Source organism: Vidua macroura, chromosome 1, assembly GCF_024509145.1.
Source record: "Vidua macroura isolate BioBank_ID:100142 chromosome 1, ASM2450914v1, whole genome shotgun sequence".
Taxonomy (NCBI): Eukaryota; Metazoa; Chordata; class Aves; order Passeriformes; family Viduidae; genus Vidua; species Vidua macroura.
The window spans coordinates 80,711,737-80,739,682 of NC_071571.1; the positions used below are offsets into that span (position 1 = coordinate 80,711,737).

The 27,946-nt window shown below is 36.4% G+C and overlaps 1 protein-coding gene across 1 annotated transcript in view; it reads left to right on the forward strand.

Moving 5' to 3' along the window:
* The window catches only part of DNAH5 (dynein axonemal heavy chain 5), a 117,044-nt gene extending 105,850 nt beyond the window's left edge, over nucleotides 1-11,194 (forward strand). Inside the window, exons 71-79 of the mRNA XM_053976898.1 lie at nucleotides 473-718; nucleotides 2,014-2,233; nucleotides 2,832-3,037; nucleotides 3,783-3,986; nucleotides 4,605-4,820; nucleotides 5,626-5,838; nucleotides 7,270-7,422; nucleotides 9,157-9,388; nucleotides 10,723-11,194. Coding sequence (XP_053832873.1) covers nucleotides 473-718; nucleotides 2,014-2,233; nucleotides 2,832-3,037; nucleotides 3,783-3,986; nucleotides 4,605-4,820; nucleotides 5,626-5,838; nucleotides 7,270-7,422; nucleotides 9,157-9,388; nucleotides 10,723-10,874 — 1,842 coding nt within the window. The 3' untranslated portion in view covers nucleotides 10,875-11,194. The remainder of the gene's footprint in view (nucleotides 1-472; nucleotides 719-2,013; nucleotides 2,234-2,831; nucleotides 3,038-3,782; nucleotides 3,987-4,604; nucleotides 4,821-5,625; nucleotides 5,839-7,269; nucleotides 7,423-9,156; nucleotides 9,389-10,722) is intronic.
* Nucleotides 11,195-27,946: the final 16,752 nt, after the last annotated feature.

The window sequence follows — 27,946 nt, forward strand, 5'->3', positions numbered from 1 at the left end:
GTTATTTTAATCATTAGTACTGTTAATTAATTGCTTATTTAACTGTGGAGTGAGAAAGGAGGTTTGAAGCCCATCTTTAGTCTTTTTCTCTTATTTATCTAGATTTTTAGCCTAAGAGTTACACTATCTAATGGAGATATCCTTAAATCATTAAAAATTTTCTAAGGTTTTAGAGAAGTTGTTATTTTTTATTATACTCTAATTATAGTTATATAAAAAATTCATACAGATATGTGTAATATAATAATTATTTTTAAAAAATTAAGTGGTTGTGTAAGGCTATAAAAAATAACACCTTCAAAGACAGTATGATGTGTTGGCATGTAAAAATATACTTGTCTTATATTTATAGTTTTGATATAAATTTTTAGCAGCCTTTGGTCTTCAGTTGACTTTTTGGTAATATTTACACTGGGAAGAAAACAGAATAAAATGATTAGGTCACAAGTTAAATTTACCCTTTTTAATATAGGCAAGAAAATATGTCACTGACACTATGGGGGAGAAATACGCAGAGGGAGTCATCTTGGACTTGGAGAAAACATGGGAAGAGTCAGATCCACGTACTCCCCTCATATGCTTTCTTTCCATGGGCTCTGATCCTACGGACTCGATTATTGCTTTGGGAAAAAGACTGAAGACAGAAACGTATTGTGTTTCCATGGGCCAGGGGCAAGGAATCCATGCTCGTAAACTTCTGCAGCAGACAATGGCTCATGTAAGCAACAAAAATCTGAACGTTTTCCTCTGTGTGTTTAAACACTTAGAAACAAAAATCCTGCCATGAGGTAATGTTTGGTGGGTAGTTAGTGCTGATGCAAACCCCTACATTTATTTATATAAGTGTCCTAAGCAAGAGAACTGTATTTTCACACTCCTTCAATTTGCCATAGCAAGCTTCTTGATACTGCGCAGATGCTTTTCATTGAAAATGGAGTGTTTTTCATATAAAATGGAGTTTTTATAGTTGATTGCAGATTGATGAACATAGCTGAATTGATTTTTTTGTTTTTTTGATTATATCACCAGTGAATATTCTTCTGTAGGCATTTCAGATTATATTTTCAGTTTTATATTTTAGTAATATGGATGTATTTTGTTAAATGAAGAAAATGAATTCCAGATATGCTATTGATAGTTACATAAACTTGAGAAAAACAAGGTAAGTATAGCAAGTTATTTTGTATTGCTGTAGTCTGAATTTGGACTTGGGAGGGACAATCTGGTAGGTAGGGACAACAGGTATTTTACAGGAAGAGGAATTAAAGAACAAAACTATCTGTTTGAAAAAGGTGAGATGTTCCAATTTGGCATTCTTTGCGCATCTGGTGGTACTACTGCTATGCCTGCTGGTGTGAAAATACTGATCTTACTCTCCTGTGCTATGAGCTTGTTTTTATCACCTGTTTTACTCTTTTGCTTCAGATTCTTGTTTGATAAGTTCTCATAAGGAATTAACTGACAGATCAAATGAGAAGAAACCCATTCAAAAACAGGGGAAAGGAGCACCTTTAGTTTAGCTAAGAGAAAGTCAGTTATCTTCCCTCACTGTCTCACAAGCCCTCTTAGTGAAGAGGTATATGAGATGCCTATAATGAAATATGATAATTCATATTAAAAAGTTTGACATCTATTGATTGATAGCAATAGATTAATAATGTATGTTTATTTGATTATTTTCCAAGCCTGGAACCCTTGTGAGTTACAAGGTTTAGCAGAGCAGGTTGCTCTCTGGAGCTACTCCTGAGCTCCTTGATGCAAGTCAAAATTTATCAGTTTCTATCAGCACTGTAGTAATGACAAGGTATGTTTTAAATGTATTGAAATGGAAAAGGTAGAGAATATTTGAATAGACCAGATGAGACAAGTAGGGACCACTTGTTCAGATGAAAAAAAACAAATAAGCTAACACTATCTCCAGAAGAAACAGCCCAGATCTTAGCTTCCATCAAGGAGTGATTTCAGTTTTTTAACAATGTTGATAACTTTTTAAATTCTCTTGTTTTAAACTAGGGAGGTTGGGCACTTCTACAAAACTGCCACCTTGGACTTGACTTTCTGGATGAGTTAATGGACACTGTAATAGAGACAGAGAATGTTCATGAAAGCTTTAGACTATGGATGACAACTGACATTCACAAACAATTCCCCATCACTCTCCTTCAAATGTCAATTAAGTTTACCAGTGAACCACCACAAGGTCTCAGAGCTGGACTAAAGAGAACATACAGTGGTGAGTGATAGAATGCTAATGATTTTGGACTGTGATGCAATTGTGTGGTCAGGTTAAACTGGTAGTAGGTGTAAGCTAGTACGAGGAACTGTTTGCAATGACGCCAGGGCACATCTTAGTTTTTGTTTTGAAAATTAAAAAGATGATTTGCTGACATTCTGTTGCCACAACTAACTGGATATCAAAACAGTGAATGCCTTTTCTTTTCTCATGTCGGCTTGTAGTATCTCAGTTCAAAGTGTTTGAATTTTTAATATTCTGTCTTTTGGCAGAAAAATGACATGGTTGGCCATCAAATGCTCTTTACACTACATAAAATAAAGGACAAAGACTCTGTGCAGAAAGCAACTTGATGTGAATTCAGCTATTAGTGAATTGTGGTTTTTTTCCCCCTGAAGTTTACTCTTTTAATTTGAGCAATTTAATAACATGCTATAAACTGTCTCCAGCACAGAACATTTTGTGGGACAACAATTTACCCTTGGGAGAGGCAGAGAGCCAAGTGACTATCTCTAGAGTGATATTTTAGTACTGATTTGAAGTAGTTTTGAAAAAGACAATTACAGTGATTCTCATAAAGCCCATTTGCAATCAATAGGTGTCAACCAGGATTTATTAGATGCCAGTAAAATGGCGCAATGGAAACCACTGTTGTATGCTGTAGCCTTTCTGCACTCCACTGTTCAAGAAAGACGCAAATTCGGGTCTCTGGGTTGGAATATTCCCTATGAGTTTAATCAAGCTGATTTCAATGCTGCTGTGCAGTTCATTCAAAACCACTTGAATCGCATGGATACCAAGAAGGTAATTAATGATTTTGTGGGAAAGATGGATTAAGATGATGGAACTTTCTAGTAGTGGAATAATAACTGAACTATAAGAATGATTTTAACTTATTGTTTTCTCCACAAATATTCAATATTTCAAGTATATCTGTCTCTACAGCAGCAGACTTAGACTTCTAATCCAGTGCATGTTTAATTTCTGTATTAGCCTCTACATAAAAAAAAAAAAAAAATCCTTTCCAGCCATCTCAGAAATATAAACCTTAGAAGTATAGACCTTCTTTTCAATTCTAATTAAGTCAATTAGTTTAAAAGGGATATTTCAAATACTCTTTTGTTTAAATCTATTTCGAGTAAAAATAAGATTTGCCCCACCCCACCTATCTTTGCAGCATGAAGAAATCAAAAGTAGTTTTAAATGACTATACAAGAATGTCTCCTATGTTTCTCACTTTTATATGGTCAGTTGCCATACAGAGAGGTCTGTGTCAGAGCAATTTGCAATTGGCATTTTAAGTGAAAGGAGAATTTAAATATAACTGTGACCTTCTTGCTATCTTCAAGATGCTCTTGAATTGAAATGGGAATTGGTGAAATTTTGAGAAATCCTTGCAGTGTTCAGGGAATGCAAGACTATAATGAAGAGTAATAGGAAAGTAACTTTCAAATGGGACAGACATGGTGCATCAGCTGTTTTTACTAAGGCAGGTCTAAGTAAGTAAGAAGGGGATTAGCTGAAGTCATTGGTTTCTGCTTGGTTTTAGGGGATCTGCTGGAGTACTGTTTGTTATATGATAGGTGAGATCCAGTATGGTGGTCGTGTGACAGATGACTTTGACAAAAGACTCATGAACACTTTTGTAAAGATTTGGTTCAGTGAAAACACATTCAGTCAGGAATTCAGCTTCTACAAAGGATACAGCATACCCAAATGTACTATGGTGGATCAATACCTTCAGTACATACAGGTTGGTAAATGAAAGCTAATCACTTGTTTCTCAGAAGTTCCTGATTCCCTTTAATTTTTCTCTTTTTTTCTGAGTACCTGTATTTTGTCTTTCATTCACAGATTTTTAAACTGATTTCTAGCAGTTTGCATATCTATTAGTGACAACTAATTATTGTTATCAATGTTATAATTTTCTTGACAGTAATATATATTTTCCTTTTCATGTGTTTTGCTTGTGGGACATACCTAAAAGCACAGAGTTATTAAAGAGGGCAAAGAATGGAGTCCACACATTGGGTACAACCTCTTTGAAATAAAAGGTCTAGATATATGAGAGTAATAGTTTATTATTAAAATAGTGTATAGTTGTTAAAACACAATTTGTTTGGTGTGATTTGGGCCATGGCATGACAAATAGATCACAGCAAGTTATTTTGCTTGAGACTATTTGAAGAAATCTAGCTTGTTACTTAACAGTAATTGAGGGTTTTTTCCTGTTCTTTATTTGGTTTTGTTTTGTGTTGAGTTTTATGGGTTTTTTTAATTTTTGCTTGGGGATTTTTATGGGGAGATTTTTTTTTTTTAATGGTTTGCTTCTAAATCTCCAGTTGTACTCTTTTTATATTTTACTATGTAGAGCCTTCCTGCTTATGACACACCAGAAGTGTTTGGTTTGCACCCCAATGCGGATATCACCTACCAAAGTAAAGTTTCCAGAGGTGTATTGGACACCATCCTCAGTATTCAGCCTAAAGATAGCTCTGGTGGAGGAGGTGAAACTCGAGAGGCAGTTGTAGCCAGACTTGCTGATGATATGCTGGAAAAACTTCCTGCTGATTATGTACCATTTGAAGTGAGTTAATGAAATTCTGGTAAAACATTTGGTCCATCTTGCCTTTTATGGATTGGATAAAAAAAACACCAAACCAACAAATCCCCAAAAACTTTTCTAAAAGCATGTTTGTTTGAATTAATTCATACAGGAAATACTTTGTATTTTAAAGAAATGTGGCCAAACTATTGATGTTTACAATGAAGTCATTAAATGTGTGCTGAAGTGCTTTTGTAAGGACTTTTTCAGAAATATTAAACCTGTTAATGCTTAAATTGTCATTTGCACTATGAGGGAGGTAGGATCATCAACTTTTAACTGAGGTTGTTGACACTATAAAATTTCTAGTTATGTTAATGCAGCTGTTTATTTGTTTATTTTACACTTCTGATTAAAAATGTATCAGTGAGTTTGGTTAGAATACAAGACTGCCTGGTTCCCAGGCATTGCTGCTATGTTGAAGTAAAGTGGCTGGGGCAATTAGTCTTGATTAGTTTGTTCAAAAAGAACCTTGGAATGCTTGTTGGAACTAAAGCTGAATTCTTTGAACTAAGGTAAACAGCCTACAAGCTTTTAAGTGGCATTAGCTCAAAGACTAAATCATGACTTGGACTAAAAACAGTCAGTCTCAGCATCACAGATTTCTCTTGGAACAAATCCTGTATTTCTCTCTTGCAGATAATTCAAGGGAGGTGCCAAACTGACCATTTAAGCTCATAAATAAATTATGTTATGTCTCAAAGATCATACTGGGGCCTAACATTGATATAAAGCCAATTTTATTTTTTTCACTTCTATTGAAGGATCTTTGGTTTTCTACCAACAGGTAAAAGAAAAACTAAAGAACATGGGACCTTTTCAACCTATGCACATATTTTTGCGACAGGAGATTGAACAAATGCAGAGAGTTATTTCTTTAGTGAGAAGCACTCTGACTGATCTAAAACTTGCCATTGATGGGACAATAGTTATGAGTGAAAATCTGACGGATGCTTTAGACTGCATGTATGATGGAAGGATTCCTGCTAGCTGGAAAAAGGTAGGTGTACATCACTTGTTCTGGAAAAAAAAAAATCTATTTCTGAAGACTAGATTAAACTGCTAGACTTATAATAAACATTTTTTTCAAACTGTGATTCAGAAGTGTTAACCAGAGCTGTGCAACTGCTGGAATTGATTTTGTGCTAAAATAAACATACTCAAAACAAGCCTTCTTTCATTTATGAAAATTGAAATGAATGTGAAGGATGCAGCTTTGTGCCATTTTAACAATCTGTTACATATTGGCAGTATAAAAACCCAGAGAGAGGAGAGAAATTTAAAATGTGATGATGGATTTTAAAAATTAGCACCCATATATTAGTGGACTAAGATGGTGTTATTTATTGGACATATATAATTATTGAACATCCGTTTCTGGGTTAAGTAGAGGTGGCCTGTCCATTTTGGTCAAAATCAATGCACTTTGAGTTTAAGTAATAGCCACATAATTACAGAATAGTGGATGCTGGAAAGGACCTATAGAGACAGTGTAGTTTAATCACACTTCTTAAAGCAGGGTCAGTTAAATCAGGTTTCCCAGGAGCCTCCAGAATCAGAGAGGTACAACCCATTCCCCTGTTTGATCATCTTCACAGTAAAAATCAACCAATCAACCAACCACCAGCCAAACATACAAAAAACTCCTTAAGTTGAAACAGAATTTCTGACATTTCATCTTGATCCCATTGCCTTCTGTCCAATTGCTGAAAAGCATCAGGCTCCATCTTCTTCTGTCCTCCACATGAGATATAAACATATTTAAGCCTCCTTTAAGCCTTCTCCAAGCAAAACAAGCCCAGATCTCAGCCTCTCCCCACAGAAATTATTTTCAGGGATAATTAGACCTGTTAATGGCAACTGATGGAAAGAAAAATGGGGTTTTTTTGGAAAGAAAAAAGTTGGTTTTTTTTGTTTTTTTTTTTTTGTTTTTTTTTTTTTTTGTTTTGTTTCTACTGGCAAAGCATTTTCATGGTAGAAAACCTAGATGTGAACCTAGATGCTTCACAATACAGCTATTTCTCCACATAGTCCAAGTTCAGTTGTCCTTAGGTTTTATTCAGAAGAATAAAAATGCAGAACAGTCTTACAGAAATCACATCTTGGTATATTGACCTTGGAATTATAAAGACATGTATACGATTTTTCTTTTTTTCTTATACAGCTGTCTAACCTTGCAAAAATGTCATAAAATGGACAATTCCACAGAGAGCATTAAACATGTAAATGGAATAGTAGACATGAATTTAAACAGAGAAAGAATTTCCTTCAGGTTTCAGTGGGATGCAAAGTATAAGCATCAGATTAAAGTTAAGATATGATAGATGATCTTCAAATACACTTTTCTAATATTATATTGTTTATTACCATGGGAAGATGTAGCTTTTCTTGACAGCAATATGCTATTTTAAAACATGTTTATGGTTTTTAGGCATCTTGGCCTTCCAGTACACTTGGTTTCTGGTTTACTGAGCTTCTAGAAAGAAACCACCAGTTTTACAAGTGGATTTTTGAAAGTCGACCAAACTGTTTCTGGATGACAGGGTTTTTTAATCCTCAAGGATTTTTAACTGCAGTGAGACAGGTAAATTGTGTTTGAATTCTTATTCTGCTTAATTTTTTACATGCTTTTTTAAAAAAAATTGTATTGTCTGATGAAGGATGAGTTTATACACATGGGAAGATTGTGGCTGTCTAACATTTCCTGAGTTAACTGCTCTTCTTTCACATATACTTTTTCAGCATAACAACCACTAATGTGTTAAATTATGTTTCCTGTGTTGACCAAGGCCCAAATGAGTAGAAGCTACCTCACAACATTATTAAGGTAGACTAGAAAAATATTTAGTCTCATGTTTCCATTGAGATTTCTCTGAGAATCGCCATTAAGCCCATGAATTTACCTTCCCCCCCACCTCTGTTTTGTTCTGTGTTCAGTACTTACCTGACTGGAGAATGGGCTGAAAAGCTATTCAGAATTAGTCTTACATTTCACTGCTGCTGTTCAGTAGCTGATTAAGTCTGTCTTCAGGAAGTAAGAAAGATTTTCCTTTATTGATGCGTAGAAGTATGATATTTGATGTGTTTGCTCATGTATGTATGTTGATTTGGTGATTGTGTTAGTTGCTCAACAACTTTTTTACTTTAAAAGGAAGCAATATATGCCTGTGTTGGTCAACATAAAGGGATATACTGGAGACAATAAGCATCTGGAATGTGTAAAATTAAGAAAGAATACTCAGGTGAAAATACAATGGGACCTCAGGAAAAAAAAAAGCCCAAACTTTTGGAGAAGAGAATGAAGATTTGTGATGTAGGAAAAATATTTCCCTCTTATGCTGAGGTCTGGGTAGTGTAATCTAAAATTTCAGGCATATGGCCTTGGAATTATGTAACAAAATATTTATTTGAGTGAACAGTCCTAAAATAGGACTGTCTTTTGCATCCAAACTCATGGAAAAGGTTTACTAGTAGGATCAAAGCCAGTTGGAAACTACAGAACTTTATGGTTCTGTAAAAAGGAACTGTGAATATGTAACAACCTAATATCCCAAATAAACACCAAAAAGAGTTTCTGGACTTTGCTGCGTGGTAAAACAAATAGAAATGAGAAAGAGGAACGATCACTGAGCTATAAATCTTGAGTTCTTTTAGATCATCTATGTAACTGCAGTATGGGGCAAACATTCATTCCAATTACTTCAAAGAAAGATTTTTGAAGCCATTGGAAGACCAGGATAAAACCTGGGTTTGCCATAACTTATTTGCATAGCATAGTAAATAACTGGGCTACAGAGAGCTGAGTGTTGTCCAGTGCATTAACTAACAGGTTTTTTTTTGCAGTTTCTTTACATAACTTTATAGCTGAGTGAGTTCTTACTCATTAAGAATACAGTTACTGAAGAGTAGAGGTGCAGGAATAGGAAATATGTTTCACTTACCACATGCAGGTAATATTTTCTCATCTCATCAAATATGTGAAATTTTTGTGTTCACAGAAGCTGGCTAGCTGGCTACCATTGACATTCAATGGTTGTATTACTTGGTATAGTCATTAGATACTTTATATAATAGAAAGAAATTAAAATCAAATATAGTGGAAGAAATACCGAAAGCTTTCTTGCAGTGCCATGCCATCACTCCCTTAGAGAAAAGTCAGACTTCTGTGAACATGAATATTTTAAAGAATTGGTGGGTTTTTTTTTTGTACTAAAGAGGATATTTTATGACCATACAAATATATTTCTAATAACTGGTGGGAAAAGATTCTGTGCTCATGTGAAAATGTAACCACCTGACTTTTGTCTGGTTTGGGCAGGAAATAACAAGAGCTAACAAAGGATGGGCTCTTGACAGTGTAGTGCTGTGCAATGAAGTCACTAAATGGATGAAGGATGACATCACAAGCCCTCCTTCAGAAGGTGTCTACGTGTATGGGCTGTATTTAGAAGGAGCTTGTTGGGACAGAAGAAACATGAGACTGACAGAATCTAAGCCCAAGGTGCTCTTTGAGCTGATGCCAGTTATAAGGATATATGCAGAGAATAACAGTAAGTAACAGTATTGTAAAGGATATTATTTCCATTGAATACAACATAACATTTTATTTAACTGCATTGAAATCTTTTGGGCTGCAGGGATTTCATGAGGCTGTTGCTAATGATTGTATACATAGCAAATCTCTTTCAATGGGGAAGACTTCCCAGTCTTCCATTGAAAATGTGTTATCACACTTCCTTCATAATTGATAGTAGTCACTTTTCCTAATATTTAGATAGGTCTCTACACGTGGTCCTAATGGTGTTAAAAGCTTTGTAACAGGTAAGCTGTACATATTGACAATATGTGCCCCAACCTAAAATGCCATTTTTCTTATACATTAACTCTGTGATCTCTGTAGCCTCCATAACCTAAATCTAAATAATCTCTTTCACTCCTGGCAAAAATGAATGTAATTTATATGTATGTATGTATGTATATACAACATACAAGATACTAACAGATTATATACACACACACACATATATATATATATACAGGCATTTATTGTGTTTATAGATAACATATATATATTAAAAATGTGCATATTTATAAAAACTTTTTTTTTTCCTGGACAAGTCTGATTTTGAGGTCATGGAAGCAAGCAAGAGGTAGAGTGAGGTGGTGGGAGATGTTTTGTCTTTGAGGCAGTAAAGGAATGTAGGAATGGAAAGGAAACTTATGGGGCTTAAGGAAAGTGCTGTGAAAATGTGTAATTTATCTTAATGTGATGGGTTTTTGCATATAGAATAGGACATGCTATTGAATAGGGATGTAAAACAGAATAGAATAATCCACTGCAAAACATAAAATTGGAAATCTCTTTTGAAAAGCATTCCACCTCTAAAAGCAAATCTAGCTAACATGCTATTTTGCATAGCTAATGTTTTATAAAAGGCATGGTCAGCAGCCAAGATACTAAATAATGAATACTGAAGTACTGAGCATGACTAGACTACTGTTCTAATTCTGCTGTGAAATAGCTGATGACTTGTACTCTCAAATACTAAATGCATTTCAAGCCAGGTTGTCAAAAGTAGGGAAATTTCATTTTGGAATAATACATTGATAAGAAGTAATGTTCAGTGGGCAGATTGAATCAAAAAGAGCACTAATTACTCTAGAGTGTCCATTTACATATATTGGTTTGCATCAGTTCCTAGGTGCTCATGTTAAACCTACAGAAATTTCAAACCATGTATGTCCTTCAGCTGGCAATAGCAAATAGAGAGCAGAGTACTATTGAACTTGGATTCAGTTTTCCATTTGCCTCATGATCATTCCCTTAGGGCCCCATTTTTTCAACTTATTTTAATTGCTCTTTATGTCTCTTCTGTCTTTTCAGCTGCAAAAGATCCACGTCTGTATTCATGTCCAGTCTACAAAAAGAGCAGTCGAACAGATCTTAATTACATTGCTGCTATGGATCTTAAAACCCGTCAGCCTCCAGAGCACTGGGTACTCCGTGGAGTAGCACTTCTGTGTGATGTCAAGTAATGTTACAAAAGAAAAAAAAAAGGTTTCCAGGAGTTCTTTTCTGATTTTAAATGCAAACATTATTATGTAGTTAGATACACAGTGGAACACTTCTAAAAAACTTATTTCTAAATCATAGACTCCATTATGGTGCTTTTATAAAATTATTCTCAATAAACCTATACAATAGGCTTAAAATGCTACATCTTATAGTGTCACTAACTTTGGTGTCTTTGAAAAATTATGACAAGTATTTGTGCTCCTATCACTTATGTGTGCATAAGCACTCATCCTGTGTGCTTAATTTTACCTCAAATAAAGATTAATTAATTTGAACGTTGTTACTTTTTGGTAGTAAATATTCTTGTATAAGGACTTACCTTCAAGAGGCTAAATGCAAAGCTGTTTCGTGGGGTTTTTTTTGTTTGTTTTTTTTTTTTGGTTTTTTTTTTTTTGTGTGTGTGTATCTATGGAAAACTAAGCCCTATTGCTCATTCATATTACTTAAAATTTCTCAAGATTATGTTCCAAGATTTATTTCCTAACTGATAGTTTGCTTGCTGTCTAAATAAAGAAGGTAAGGCTGGAAAAATATCACACCTTTTCCACTACTTGGCGAACAAATTCATTGTGTTACATAAGAAAACAAGCATCTGATAGCTGCCAAAATTCCTTACTATCTGGCTCAGGACTTATAAATATGTAATGGATCAGAAGCATTACATAAGAATGAACGGATACTTTTTGTGTGTTACTATACCAGAGCTGAGTCTCTTGTCATCAGTGTTATTAGTAGAATGGACTTTCCCCTTTCCCTCCCCATCCCTCCCCTTTTCCTTCTTCCTTTTTTTTTTTTTTTAATGTTTCCCTTTTTTTGCTTATGTGCTGCAGCTTTTTTGGTGTCTCACATAGAAAACCATTCATGGAGGAATTAATCTTAAAAGGGAAATATTAGCAGCTCCATTTAATTAGACACTATGGGCCTCACACTTCAAGCACACTTATTAATCATTAAAAAAAACAGTGTATTTTTGTTGCTGAGTTCAGGAGGTCATGTATCTTAGTGGTCCACAAACCATTCCCAAAGTTTGCTTCCTCAGAAGAGGAAGCAGAGACAATCAGTATTCCTGCTGCATCTGTCATTCATAGAGGCTAAAATGGAGAAACTGTTTTCAATTTTATGTCAAATCAATACAGGAGACTTCAACATTCATTTCCACAGTCAAATCACTTATAAAACTTAGGTGGAACATTGATTCTGTCAAACAAATTCTGATTGTAGAGGTCCTTCCCTGTTGGAATTTGTATTTTTTTTCTTTTAAATAACTCAATGATACAAATGAAATATGTAAAAATCTTTTATAGGAAATACTTTTAATTTAGACATGGCAATAAATAAAGTTAGAAGGGTTGAAGTGTTCTTTATTGAACCTCGAAGCACCATGCTCCAATTTCCAGGAGATTTCTGGATACTCACTGGAGTTCTAAGTTGCCATGAACTCGTGTCTTTCACCAAGACCTTCATCTCTGAAGAAGATGAACATATTTCATCCTTGTTCAAGTCGTTCATACTGAGAATTGACAAGCCATGTGCGCTTCAAATACCACTTTTCAAATGGGCATTTTTGTACTATCATTGCTATAGATAAGTGGATACATCAAACCCAGTAGTAATTCAGTGAGGGGACTGTGCACGTTTTTTTCAGTGTGATTTTTGATGGGAATAGTAAGGCAAAGGATAGTTCCCATACTGGTGATCCTAGTTATTCCAAAGGCTGTTAGGTCAGTGACACAATTGATATTGACCATCACTGTTATTTCTGTTGTTTTAGCTTTCTTTTTGTAAAAGGTTTGGCATAGTCTCTTTAGGTGTCTGCAAAACCACCATCAGGGATGGAAAAATGAGGCAGGGGAAAGTTCAATGAGCACTTGAAATGTAGTATTATGTCAAGGGCCAGAGTGCATACCCTGCTCTCCCAGAGGTTTTGCTGCCTGGGCTGGGAGAACACTTGGTGCAGCTCAAATCACACCTGCCTCATTTGCTATTTACCTTGCCTTGATCTGTGTGGCACTGTCTGGTTATCATCATCTCTTCAGGCCCTGCCTTGCTGACTCATCTTTCTGGATTGACCTCAGATCTGTACTGTTATTATAGCCTCATCTGGCAGTCATTGATACATTAGCTGGCCCTGGCTGCTCTCTTTTTTGTTCAGGTGCCATGGGACTGTGTCCTTGTCAGAGAGAGCTTTGCCCTGCCCACCCTGCTGTGGCTCTTGGCTTACAGTTCCACTGTCCTGTCCAAGCAGCCTGCCTCTGCTGTGCCCTGACATATGCCTTAAACAGGGGGAAAATTAGCTCTTTCTTGTTCATCTTCATCATATCAGAAATGGGTAATATAATCCTTCAATGGAAAGGCGTATCAATAAAATAACCAAACCTTGTGTATTGTAGAATTGGATGTCTAGAACTCTTTGGCTCTGCTATTGGTACTGAATGGATTAGTAAAGAAATACTATTCACAGACTTCAATTATGCTGCTATTAAGCATGCAGCACTATAAATTCGAGGGTCTGGAGGAATTCAGGATTACAGAAGGTATTCTCTATATGAATGTCTCATATGAGAAATTGGGCATGATAAATACATGTATTTTAGAGAATAATTAAAAATTAACATTATGCAATTTTACCTTGGAAATTACTAGTAAAATAATGTTCTGAACAAGATGCAGATGGTTTCATCATAGTGCTTTGAAATCCCTCATAAATTTTAGAGTATTTTAAAATAAGCAACCTAACCTTTCAAATATATACTGTGCTGTATAGGGTATACTACTACTATACAAACTTCTCTTCAGAAAATATTGTTTCCTTAAGCTCTGTGCCTACACTCATATCTCTTAGCTCCTAGGTCACTTTTCTCACAGTTGTTGATTTGTTGCACTTTCAAGATTATAAGGAAAAAGAAAAATTCATGTTTCAAACACAGTAGGCAATGCAATTCCAAACTATCAGTAAGTATGGTTGTCATCACTGAAAAGAATTTTTTTATCTGAAGTACATTGCTGTGGTATATATACAAAAATTGGATTAATAAGAAACTGCTTCTTATTCTGAAATATCCTTCATTAAATTATTTTCATAATTAAATCAATATTGGAGAAAATTCAGTTTTTATTTATTATGTAGGGTTCTTTTTTTCATTCCTTGTTTGGACAGTTATCCTATTTTAATTACGCAGATCTGGATGTACTAAATGGCTTCCTAATGAATTTTTAAATAAAGCTTAACTAGTGTTCATAGTACCACATTTTAATTTTTAGCATTCACATTAAACAGAAATTATGGGTGTATACAAATACCTGAAAGCTTTTGGAATGCAAAGAACACTTAGAAAACCAATGCTGCAGGTGCTTGTGGATCCCAAGATATGCCATTTACTGGAGCTTCTGGCATTTAATTTGTATTATGCAGCTTTTTCAAGGGCTGTACTACTCTATAGCTTTTGTAATAATAAAATGAAAACATCCAGTATAAGTGATCATATATTATGTATCTGTATCTTAATATAGGAAAATGTAATTAAAATCTGAGCCTTTAAAATTAAAAAACAAATATATGTTACCAATCTCGCTTTGCCCTTGAAGTCTACACATAAAATTAGAATTTTCTTGGTATTAATTGCACATTCAATCTTTTAAACAAATGTCCAAAACAAAGACTTATTGAATCAACACTGGAAAAGTTGGCAGAAGAAAAAGAGGGATGAAAGGCATAGTTAAAATATTCTTTAGATAGAGATGTTATTTAAAATGGATACTGGCCTTTAGCTTTTTAGAGTTATTATTTGCATTGCAATCACTTGGATAACTGAAGAAGTTATTTTAGCTTTTGCTGTCAAAGAGTATGAGCTATCCTATTTTGGTAAGAAAAACAACAGATGTTTGCTGATGTAAAAACATGATTTTTTTCTCTAAAGGTGTTATCTTAGAACAAGAAAATCTACACACAGAAAAAGAAGAGTTACGAGACTCTGAACTGTCTGTGAAAAGAGGTTAACGTGATTGAACAGAAGGCAGAGTAACTTGTTAAGACACTGTTTTTACATGAGCTGCCTGCAAATAACAAAGTTTTCAGTTTCCCTGTTAAACTGCCACGAGAATGGCAGCCAATATATATAGCTCCTCCTGCAATGTGTCTCCCCCACCACCGTCCATTTCTTGAGTATAAAAGGTGTAATTTTTGCAGAAAAATGTAACCTGGAATCTCTTCTTAACTGACCTATTTAACTTACTATATTAAATATCACATTATGCTTTCCTCTCTTTAAGCTGAATTTGTTTTCTCTCTTTCTCTGTGTGAATTGGAATTCCAGCAAAATAACAGTAGCTTAGTTTGGGAAGAGCACTGTAAGTGGTTCATCTTATCTTTCAGTATATTTTCTAATCTGATTAAAATATACCTGGAAAGGAAATGTTAACTGATTATGAAACTGATAAGCCCTGTAGAAGATTGTGACAAGAGCATGTGCATGCTTAGAAATGCTTTGTGAACTAAGATGTGCTCAATAAAAGACCCTTCTGCAGGCCATCATTTTCACAAATCAATTCCTTTGTGTTAACTTTCAGTAGTTAAAATGGGCTTAAAAGAAAGATTTGGAAAAATGTTAGTAGGGCTTGTGGTAAAACAGACAAGAGATAATGGTTTTAAACTAGGAGAGAGTAGACTTAGACTAGATACAAGAAAGAAATTTTTTTATAATAAAAGTGGTGAAACACTAAAGCAGGTTGCTCAGGTAGGTGGTAGATGCCTCATCCCTGTAAATATTCAAGGCCAGATTGGATGGGGCTCTGGGCAACTTCATCTAGATTAAGGCTGCAGAGAGGTTGGAATAAATGACCTTTAAAGGTCCCTTCCAACCCAAGCCATTCTATGATTTTATTACTTACATAAATCAGTATTGTTTCATTTAAAAAACTTTGTGTAAATGTGCAGATGAGACAAAATAATAATCATTGCAACCACAGCTCAAATGATTGTGCCTTCCAAGACAAAATGTTTACTTCATTTTACTCATGAAATAAGTTGCTTTTCATTTTTCTTGACACTGCATTGTGGTACAGTAAAGCTCAAAAAAATGCTTGTAGTATGATTTTCTTTTTGCATTTTGGTCTCCAACTTCTACATAGTAATCCTTATTTCTCAAATATAGCTGTTTATTCTTTCAAAGTAAGTGGTTTCAGGTGAGTTATGTTTAACAAACAATGAGTTTGTTACTTGGACAAAAGGAGAAACCAATTAAGAAATGCATGATCTATGCAAAACAGAATACATTTCACAATGGGAGGAGGTATGTCAAAACATAATGGGAGTGAAATCCTCATGAAGAGACATGCTGATTGGTGATCTTTGGATCACAAAAATTTGATCTATTTGCATTAGTGTTAGACTGTGTCATGTCAACATAATAGTAGTTCTACTTGAGCCCAAAATATTAAGTGGGAAATTTAATACTGAGTTGGGCTTTGTTTTTAGGCATATTTCAGTGAATCTCTTTTTATCCTTTTAAAAATTAAAGAGGCAATAATAGTGCTACTGGAGCCAGCTGTATTCAGTGGATGAGGAGTAGTTTTGGGTCTTCATTTTACTAAATTGGTCAGATGGGAAGCCAGGCTCTGTAAATATCCCACCTATGTGTCTTAACGTGGCCTGAGGTCCCAGGGGTCCGTCCGGCCCCCCTGGGCAGCCGCTGCTGTAGGTGTCCCGGATAGTACTGGGCTGATAAGCTCAGTCTGTCTGGGTCCCTCAGGCTAGCTCCCAGCCACAGGCAACTTAGCAAGCAACCCTGGAGTGATTTCAGCTCTAGTGAATTCAGCTCAAAAGTGATTTCGCTCTGTGCTCGCAAGTGCCTCAGCAGATGCAGGGATAGAGAGAGAAGTCTGTATGGAGTTCCGCAGCGGTGTCTTTTATTGGCAGCTCCAGTGACAGCTCTTCTGCTGAACTGGGCAGAAATGGGGGGTTGATATAGGGTATCAGGGTGTTGGAAATTGTCCAATGGCCAGGTTGAGGAGAATACGACCTATAGCCTTACAGAGAGATAAAGGTCCGAGGGTGGAAGAGGGGCTACTTTGCTCCACTCATCATGACTATGCATTTCTTATCTTAGGCGAGTGACTGCCAGGGAGGCCTTGCAGGGCCTCTGCCTGCTACAGTGTTTGATGAACGAAGTTTTATACAGAGATCTCAGAATATTACTTCATGAATGGGAAATTCTTTTGCACTGTGTCAAATGAGTCCTTGACTTTGAAAAGAAGGAAAAACCTGGGGCAAAAGAGAAGTGGGAGGATGTCATGGTTTGACACTGGCGCAATGCCAGTGCCTCCATGAAAATACACCTTCCCAACATAAATGCTGTGAGATGTTATCAGGAACAGAGCAGAGCAGGCCCAAGCTTAATAACAAAGGAAAAAAAACTTTATTAACCTACTACTACAGAAGACACACACACACTAAATCCAGGATGAAGACCCTCTAAAACACCCCTCCTCCTCCCAATTTCCAAAACAACCACCATGAAACATCACCTGGGATTCCTGATCAAATTACCACCCTTCAGATAGTCAATACTCAGTCTATCAAGGGAGAGAGAAGTCTCTCTTGCACCACAGACCTCCGAGGAAACACAGTTACCACCTCCTGTGTTTCCCTGTCACACATGCCAACTGCCCGGAGAAAATCTGCCAGTGTGACACTCTCCTTTCCATGTCACAGTGCTCTCACCACCGTGCATGGACAGACTGCTCATAGGGCTCCTTTAAGGATGCTTTGCCACAGACCCAAAGAGACAACAGTTCAGCTTCTCATCTTGGGACTACAGTCCCCCCCATTTCCTCCCTCCCCTGGGGCCGAGGGTCTCAAGAACAGAGATCATCTTCTTCCTGAAGACAGAGGGCATCACCACACCCTCTTCAGCTTTCCTCTGTTCTTGCCACTCCTGTGTTGGTAGTTGTTGAAACAGGTCTCTTGGTTCACCACTGCATCCCCCTAAAATGCAGTCTCTGTTGCAGGAGAATTTGGTTCAGTCTATGGCTAACAAGAAAAGTCCAGCCAAAAGCTACTCCATAATCTCCTCCCACCTAAAAATTTCTTCTTCTAACATCTCAGGTCCCGGACTGTCTCTCTTCCACTACAAATCGAGGAGGAGTAATATTTTACAAAGCCCTCATTTCCCAGGAAAGGGTTAAAAGTTCAGACTCCCTGGATGGCTGAAATTTCTGCCCAGCATTCTCGACTCCCATACTGGGCATCATCCCTCCCCTTTCTCCTTCTCCTCTGCCGGCAAATTTCCAGGTGCCGTCAGGCTCTCTGTCTCTTTCCCTCTGGTGGGGGGGACAAAGGCATCTCCGCTTCTCTCCACCCTTCCGTCCAGGAGCTGGCTCGGTTCCAGACCCTCAGCCTCTCGGCCTACCTTGACAAGGCCGCGTGGCTTCCCCTCCCCCACCCAGCCCATGGCTGGGCAGGGGAGAGTCTGCACTCTCTGACGACCAGAACCAAAGAGACAGTTCTCCTGGGAGTTCTTGCTTTTAACCCCCTGTGTTCTCAGAGGCGTGTCCATACTTTCAGTGGTCACTCCAGGTGCCAATATCCAAACCTGACCACTGATTGGTTTGACCCAACTTCCTGAAAAAAATTCACTTCCACGTCAAAGCACAACAGAGGACCATGTGTGAAAGCTGGGATGGATCAGAATCACTTCAATATTTTACTGAATAGCCTACTTATTAAAATAATTTTTAGGAAAATACTCTGTTGGTTTATTATTTATAAGGGATGTTGTGGTATCACAGAATTGTTGAGGTTGGCAGGGAGCTCTGGAGGTCATCTTGTCCAATCCCCTGCTCAAGTAGGGTCTCCTAGACCTGGCTGCCCAGGGTTGTGTCCAGGTAGATTTTAAGTTTCTCAGCTCCACAGCTGCTCTGGACAACCTCTGCCAGTGCTCAGTCACCCTCATGGTGAAAATAACTATGATCCTGATCTTCATGCAGTACCTCCTGTGTTTCAGTTTGTGTTCTTTGCTTCTTGTCCTATCACTGGGTCCCACTGAAAAGAGCTTAGCTCTGTGCTCTTTACATCCTCCCTTCATGTATTTACATATATTAAGATTGCCCTTGAGCCTTCTCTTCTCCAGGCTGAACAGTCCTACTTTTTCAGGCTTATCTTGTGGGAGAGACACTCCAGTCTCTTTATTATACTAGTGACTTTTAATTGGAGTCTATCCAGTATTGCTGTAGATATTATAGCAGATTTCTTTTACAAGATTTGGTATATGTCTGGCTCTTAACAACGTATATGCTATAGGAGCAGGTATGATAAGTACAATAGGACAACTGGTTTTCCTATTCCCAATTTTGTACTGTTGTGCTTTTACCAGAAGCATTTATTCAAGTGAATTTAAAAAATGTGTATTTTTTGGATGTATAAAATGTCTATAAAGAGGTGGTGTGCCTGCCTCTTTAGTCTGGTTAATGTGCTGTTGGTTGGCTGCATTGTAATGAAGACTGGTAATTTTTTAAATTACTTCCTTTGATATAAAATTAAATTTGATATAAAATTTATTTGTAATGCCACCTGGGTATTGAACTACAAGACAGTTACTGAGACTCACAATATGTAATGCAGGTGTGGGAAGTTAGACGTGTATAACGTATATTACGTTTTTCTGCCACTATTTAGGAAAATTTCAGGAGTACGCTGTGGTTCCAACTAGTGTACCAAAGCTTTGAGAATTCTGTTACCATTTCAAATTGTCTTAACAGCTTGATTGCGTGTTAGCTTCACATTGCCTATGACTGTACTGAAAGCAGCAGTACTTGACAGTTTGTGTTCAGGAATTGGACCTGTCTGGAATTTGGATGTTGTCAGCAAAGCAATTCACATCAGGTTCTTTCCTTTTTCTTGTATCAGTGCATTGGATATATGGAAATCAGGTATGTTCTAAGGATTATATTGTTGGTATTTGTAAAAGGCTCTGACAGTTAAAAGCATCAAAACACTACAAATGTCTTTATTTTTAGCAGCTCAGGGCTTTGTTGTAGCTACTGTATCTTGTACCTGATGGATTCACAAGCCAAGCTATGGCAATGAGACAGATGATAAAAACCACCTTCCTTCTTTTTCTCAAGAAGAAATTGTTCCCTGCATTAAGTGGAGATAAGAGAGATCTGAGGAGGGATCAAGTCAATTGAAATGAGAACAAAGAAGTTTCTGCCATTCATATAAACAAGGATAAGGCTAAGGAGTGAGAGCTTTAGAAATAAAGGCTGTGCTCCTGAACTTGTTGGGTAAAATGATCTTGTCTGATTTGTTTTTCTTCTCACTTTCTTTTTTTTTTTTAATCCAGTGGGAATATATTATTTCCTTGATTATTATTTAAACTCCATAATTATTTTTGTAAATTATAAATGTAGTAGTAATAATTTTGGCTATATCAATTATAATTATTACAGGTCTAGCAAAAGACATAGTAAATTCACTTTTTTGTCAACTAATAACAATAATCTTTAGCATCTCAAGCCAAATCAAATAAGTTATGAAAAATACTAAATGAGTATAAGCATGAGGGTAAAAGCATTTTAGTAATAAGAATTTTCTTTTTACAAGATGAAAATTTTAATTTACTTTTTGATGACAGAGAATTTATTTGAACTTTAGCAGCAGAAAAAAAACACTTAAGATTTTTAAAGTAAAGTTTTTATTAAGTTGTGTAATAATTTGAGTCTGAAATTTCTCATAGAGTTAAAATATATTGAGTGGCAGTCTCTGACCTATATATCAAAAAGTTCAGTTAATCACACTTACATGTAATTATATAATAAAATGTCTCTTACACGTATAGACAGTTAATTGCAGTTATCAGAAAGCTGCTTGAAGACTGAGGCTTTCATTAAGGTCTGTGTCTGAATGCTTAATTACACTAGTCCTAATAAAGTTGCAAGGCAAAAATATATAAACCTCTGATGTTCCATATGAACAATTTTATCTTCCCCTGATAACTTGTAATCTTACATGTATAAAATGAAAATTGTAGATATATAAATATTTTGTACATAATCAGCTTTTAGTCTCAAGAGATTCAGCACCTACAATGTGAGAGTTAAGATGATAATCACAGAGCATTCTGAAGTGAGATATCCTCTGGCCTATCTGGAAATATTAATTTCATTTATTATATTGTGGAGAAAGAAGAAAAAAGTGACTGAACTTCCCATTTAAATGCAGGATTAAGTTCTGACTGACTGAAGTGTGAAAGTCAAGAAAACAGGTTGAAGAGGAAAGAAAGTTGCAGTGACTTTTGGTATCACAGTGAAGAGCTTGAGCAATGTCTAAGAGGAGAAGCCCAGTCACTGTCATGAGCAGCATTGTAAGAAAAGTACACTCAAGCAGCCACTAACTAATTTTTTTCACTAATAGAATTCTATATTCTCTCTTGTTTTGTGGTCGTTTTCAGCTTATGCAATCTTTAGTATCTTGGTTGTGTTTATGATGCAAAGAAGTTTGTTTCAGTGTCTTCCTTTATATTGCTGAAGTGTAGTTACCCTAAATTTGTTACACTGCAAACTTGGAGAAGCCTAAATCTCTGTTTAGGTGTTTTTAAGAAGCATCCAAGCACCTCTGCATTTTGTACTATTTTAGTTAAATAAACCAAATTCTCTTAGGGAAACCTAAAAATTCCTGACCCGCAACCCTCAAGAGATCAACTTAATGACAGTGGGTGGCAGTATGTGTGCTCACAGTTTTTATGCAGGAGCAATGACTGTGACCTCTTGGAGCCATTTTTCAGGGAAGTAAAATGTGATCTTATTCATCTTTGCTATCAGATGCCAGCACTTACATTCATTTATTCAATTTCTTTTGAAAAGAGGAAGTTTGATTTTTATTTTAAAATTGCTTTTGTGTCCATTATAAGTTGCAGAATTCCTTGACATCAAAAAATGCCATCTCATCTAACTGATGCCTGTTTTCAAGGCAATATTAAGCCACTTTAGTGAAGCTGAGAATCTCAGGTGAAATTGCTACTCTCCCAAACAAATCCAAGAATAAAATGACATGTTTATACTATTGCAATGGTTGGATTTTACTGCAATTAATTTTAAGACAATAATAAGGAGTTGTTTGTAGTTTTTGTTTTATATTAAACCAAGCAACACAGTAGTCATTATTTAGAAATTACAGACACTGAGATATCTCAGTAAATTATGTGAAACAGAGAATGCAAAAGATGGAAGTTGCAACTAGTGGCAAATTTTATTCACCCTTGTTAAAGATGCTTATTCTGTGAGGGAAAGACTCCACCTAGCACTTCTTTATGCTTCTTTCCCCTTTCTCCTCTTTACCATCTTTCTACATTTTCCTCTCATTAATATTACAGTGTTCTCTGAGTTGATATATGATTCAGCACTCTGCTGAATCACAGACATGGCCATATAAAACATTTTACTGCAAGTGAAATGAAAAGAACAGCTGCTCAGCTGCTCTGATACCACCTCTCTTTTTCTGAAACTGTTGGCGCCAAGACTCACTAGGTGTCAGCAGAGTAGTCCAGAAAAAAGAAGCCTTTTTTCCCCTGAGAATTAATAAAGGAAGTTGCAGGTAACAGTTAAAAGTTCACACATGTAGTAGATATCTTAAAGCATATTAGGTGGTTGCTTTAGTTCATGTTAACCTAACCTAGAAAACCAGAGTTATTGTGCTTCCCATGCTATCAGCTCTGTTTTTATGTCATTGTCAGGCTGCTTTTCATATGTACAAAGTCTCATTATGTGTCTAGGGAATAGTGACTACGTGCTGCATTTCAGGCAGTAAATGAGGAAGCTAGAAAAATGATCGCTCAGTGAACTTTTCAAAATACCCAGTCTGCTCAGACATGAGGTATGCAAGCTCTCATGAATAACCTTCTCTTCCATTTCCTGTGTGTTACCCTGTTCTGTTGTTTATTCTGAAGGCATGCAGAAATTCTGCCTTTTTTAATTATTATTTTTATTCTTTATCTACTAATTGATAAAAAATTATCTATTTTCTCTGGCTTTCAGCTAGGTCTGACACAGAAGATAGCATCTGCCTTCACACTCAAGGGAGTTATGCTTGCCAGCCATTCAGATGTCATCTTCCACTGGCACGCTTCAGTCTGGCTAATGCTGGTCTTAACAGTGGGTGTTTATTTTATTGTTCGACAAACACTAGCTGATAGATCAGCTTATCAGAACTTTGCCTTCCTTTCCTACTGCCTTTTAAACATTTTGACTTACTCTTACAGTAGTTTGCAAAGGCTTGCCTTGCATCTCAAACAGCGGAGAACCGAACAGCTCAAAAAAGCCTTTTTATTATAAAAATTTAGCTCTACCTGGAACTTTTGTAACAGTAGCAATAGCTTGCTCCAAGAGAACAAGCAGCTTCTACTTCATGATATGCAAAAAAATGTAACTGATACAATCCACACATAGGGTGGATTATTTTATACATTTCATTATATACACATTTATACGGACATGAAAAGTATGGCATTATAAGGTTTTAAAATACTTGGTGTATGATGCTCCCTTGAATAGCTTGTTTTTTCTTTATTTTTCATGCTGGATGCTTGGTATACATGTAGAAGCAACTGCTAAGTGACTTAGGCAACTGTCTGTGGACAGTGAACCTTATTTCTGTATTTATTTATAGAACTGATTCAGCCTCTAAGCAGGAAAGCATAGGTATTGGCTTATTGAGGAGGCTGAAAAGTTCATCCTCTGTGTCTGATGAAATTTGTTGCGTTAGAGATGAGTGATGCTACAAGGCAAGAAATCAAGACCCCTGAGGCTCAAGGAAGACTATCAATAAAAATGAGTTGGCCAAATCTAAGGCTATGCAGTATTACATGTGTGAAACTGTGAGTTAATATTTAGCTACTACAAATTTTCATAAGGATGCATCCTCTAAAGAAGTAAAACACTGAACATAATTATTTTTACCTTTATATATTTCCTGGAATTTATGGCTTTAAAGACAGTGCTCAACAAGATCACTGCAGCATTTAACTTCTGTGTTGGGGAAGAACTCTGTGGTTCTTAGCTATGGATCACATAGACTTTTGTTAGTGGACTAAGGTACATAGGACAGAGAACAAGTGTCTTTTGCCTTTGCCATATTTGGAACATTTGTCCAGAAATGAAAGAAACCCAAAACCTCAAAATTACTTCAATGGTAATTCAGTAAAGAAGCAGTATGAGTTTTCTGTTTACATAAGTTTATAATAATTTAAACGTTTATTTTTTTTTAACTTGAGAAAAAGAGCTTATTATTTCTTTAAACAAAAATAATATCCATGCTAAAAATAACTGATGTAGTATAAAAATTAGTGAATGTAATTTTTCAGAATGTGAAAAATGGTGTGAGCATCACTGTCAATAGTACAAAAGAGGGATCTTATGTATCTTAAACTGTGAATGAATAGGTGCATGTGAAAGAACTGTCACAATTCTTACAAAATCATGACTTTAGATGTGCATAACAATGCAGGAATAATAGTAGTAATCATAATAATGATAACAACAATAACAATTTTAATATAATTTTCCACCTATATGTTTTTCAAGAATCTTATTTAAATATCCTGAAAGCCACCATAACTGACTGTATCCTTACTTGCTTATTCAGAAGCTTGCACTAAGAAGAGGTACATTTTCATGTTATGCTAGCTTTTGATAAAGTTAATTCTTTTCTCAGCGTGGGCATCAGCGTATGGCCACTCCCTGCTTTAAACTTAATGAGTAAGATCAAATAGCTTCATGCAGCATGTTACATTCTGAGTGGATCCTTCACAGTATGTAAATCAATACAAAAAATAGTATCAGGATCCTGATCATCATATTCTCCATGAGATTTTAATGAGTTGCGCTAGGGATAAACATCATTAACAGTCTTGTTTGTAAATGTTTCAAGTGCTGTATATAGCACAGTGTTTCTTGTGGCCTATGGTAGGGTTTGGCTGTACTAGTTAGATTTCAAATCATGTTAATGCTGGTTATTTTATAACAAAGGGGTTATTTTAAATCTGGCATTGAGACAAGTGCCCTGAATAATAGCAGTGATAGTGCAATTATTTTATCTTTCCATAGTTACCTTTGGAACACCAAATGTTCATATGGAGCACCATATGAAATACTTTCTAATATTGTAAGAAAAGTTTTAGGGCTTATTGTAGAAGTCTGAGATCGATTTTGCTAGCAAATGGAAAAAAAAAAAAAACAACAGGTGTATCATGATAGCTATGTGATGTTTATTTGGCTGTCGATATATAGAAACACTGTGGTGTCAGAGTTAATGTCATTAATTACAGAGAAGGTGCAGGAGGTCCCAAGCAGGAGAACAGCTGTCACTGAGATCAGGCATACCAAGCTAGGGAAGTTTCTGGAGACCCACAGGTTCATTTCACTGCTACATGCATTCTGTGAAGCAGTCCATCTTTAGTTACAGGAATATGACGAGCAGAGGGACATCCCATGGAAAATGTGTTCTGTTTTTTTGGTTTTTTTTTTTGAGGTGACAAGCTTTCCCTCATCTTTCAGGGATTTTGTGCTTCCACAGGTACCCTGTAATGGTTTCATGAGTGTAACTTTGTAGCAGGTAGGCTTTGAAAAAAGAAGGAAAAATCTCACAGCAGATAAACTGACTGCAATAAAGTCAAAGTTTTAACTTGTTTTAAATAACCTTGATTTCTTTAATTGGTTCAACTGTAATTTTGTATGCAAAATATGTCTTAAATGCTGCATGTTCTGGCTTCCTGAGCTCTTCAAATTGATTTTGCTGCTACAGCTAGTCATAATGGAGAACTTCAATAGTAAAATAAAATCTTGGGGTTTGTGTTCCAAGTATATCTCTGCTTATTGAGGTGATTTAAGAGCATGGCACATGCTTCTGATCCTGTTTTTTGCAATTTTTTGTAAGAGTTCTGAAGAAAAAAGAGTGGAAAAGTTTTGTAAAAATAAGCTAGATAATTAGGGCACTGTCCTACTTGGTGCTGTGAGCATTTCCTTGGGGAGACCACTCCAGTGCCCAACCACCCTCTGGGTGAAGAAGCTTTTCCTAATATCCAGCCTAAATCTTCCCTGACTCAACTTCAGGCCATTCCCTTGGGTCCTGTCACTGGTCACCAGAGATAAGGGATCAGCGCCTGCCCCTCCTCTCCTCCTGACTGAGGTCTTCTTGCAGGCCCCTCTTTTCCAGGCTGAATTGATGAAGTGACCTCAGCTGCCACTCATACAGCTTCCCCTCAATGCCCTTCACCATCTTTATTGCCCTCCTTTGGTTGCTCTCTAAGAGCTCAATGTCTTTTTTATATTGCGGCACCCACACTGCCCCCAGCACTTGAGATGAGGCCGCCCCAGCTCAGAGCAGAGCAGGACAATCCCCTCCCTTGTCCAGTTGGTGATGCTGTGTGTGATGCCCCCAGGACAGGGTTGACCCTCCTGGCTTCCAGGGCACTGCTGACTCCTGTTCAGCTTGCTGTTGACCAGGACCCCCAGGGCTCTTTCCACAGCACCGCTCTCCAGCATCTCATTCCCCTGTTTGTACACACATCCAGGGTTGCCCTGTTTCAGGTGCAGAATCCTGCACTTTCCCTTGTTGGCCTTCGTACAGCTGCTGACTGGCCATCTCTAATTTGTTGAGGTCTCTCTGTGGGGCCTCTCTGCCACTGAGGAAGTCAATAACTGCTCCAAGCTTAGGATCATTGGCAAACTTAATATTTCATTGAGAATGAAATCTAAGTTTTAAGCCAAAGTGTCAGAGTTCCACGTTTCTGTCATTTTCCTCTCTTTAGTGACAAGAGCATGTAAGAGTGTGGCAAGAAATATAGTAACAGAAACAGATAAATTCTGAATGGTTTTATGACTGCTATGTAAAAAACAAAAAGAAAAGGGACAACCCCCTTTATATAACCTCTCTTGAATGTGTGCTTAAGGGTACATGCCAAAGTGTTTATAAAAATGATAGTACTTAATTTTGATATACTTGAAAAAGTATAATTTTTACAGTGAGACTGTATGGAAGCATGCATCTTGTGTTTTCCGGAGATACATAGAAACAAGTCCAGCCTCTGTCTTGGGTAGTCTCTAATCAAGCGATATGTACTTGAATAAATAATAAATATATATGACTTTCAAATCATTCTACTAGAGCTTAGTTTCAGCTTATCTTTGAGAGGCATATAATGATACTGCACTGACTGATAGGAAATTTTATAGACACTGGCAATTTAACTATAGAAAACTTGCAAGACAGAATTATTCTTTTACTATTTTTTATGAAAATTAAAAGCAGAGTTAAGAAATGTAATGCAGTTAGTGCAGTACTTAAAATGATTATATCCGGAATGGACACGAGCCAGAAGCTTTATGATTTAAGCCATAAAGTGCTGAATATTATATGCTGAAAACTACAATTAACAGCAGGAAATTTTTATTTTTTAAAAGAAGATGTATGGGTTCCTTAAGAAGCACTGTATAAGATGATAACACATTGTAAGGGAGTACAGAAATTTAATACAGTGGACCACACAGGACAGGAGGAATGTTTGAGGAGAAAGTGGTTGAGTGTATGCAAGCTACACAGCAAGTATTAAGCTTGATAGAATATCTTGGAACTACCTTGACTAAGAAAGCAATATAGTAATTAAACACATTTCTTTCCAGCTGGTTCCACTTATAAGGGCAACATAAGTAATAGTTGATAGTGAAATTTATTTCATATTTCATGCAGATTGCAACTTTTAAAATTGGGGATATCTTGGCCAAATTTTTACTGTTGAGATATAATTGTGGTTTATAAATGTTGTGCAGGGTTGTCAGGGCTATTAATAGCATTTGCAGATAATTTAGTCTTCAGGTTTCCTCTGACTTTTCCACTATGTTGACTGAAGACTCTTTATCCACCATAGAAAGAGTTTCTTATGATTCCTTGGGGACTGGGGAATAAAGCTAAGATTAGCATGTGGAAGAGGTTGGGGACAGCATAAGGAAAACCCAGGATATGGTTAAAAGCAGGTGAGAGTAAAGG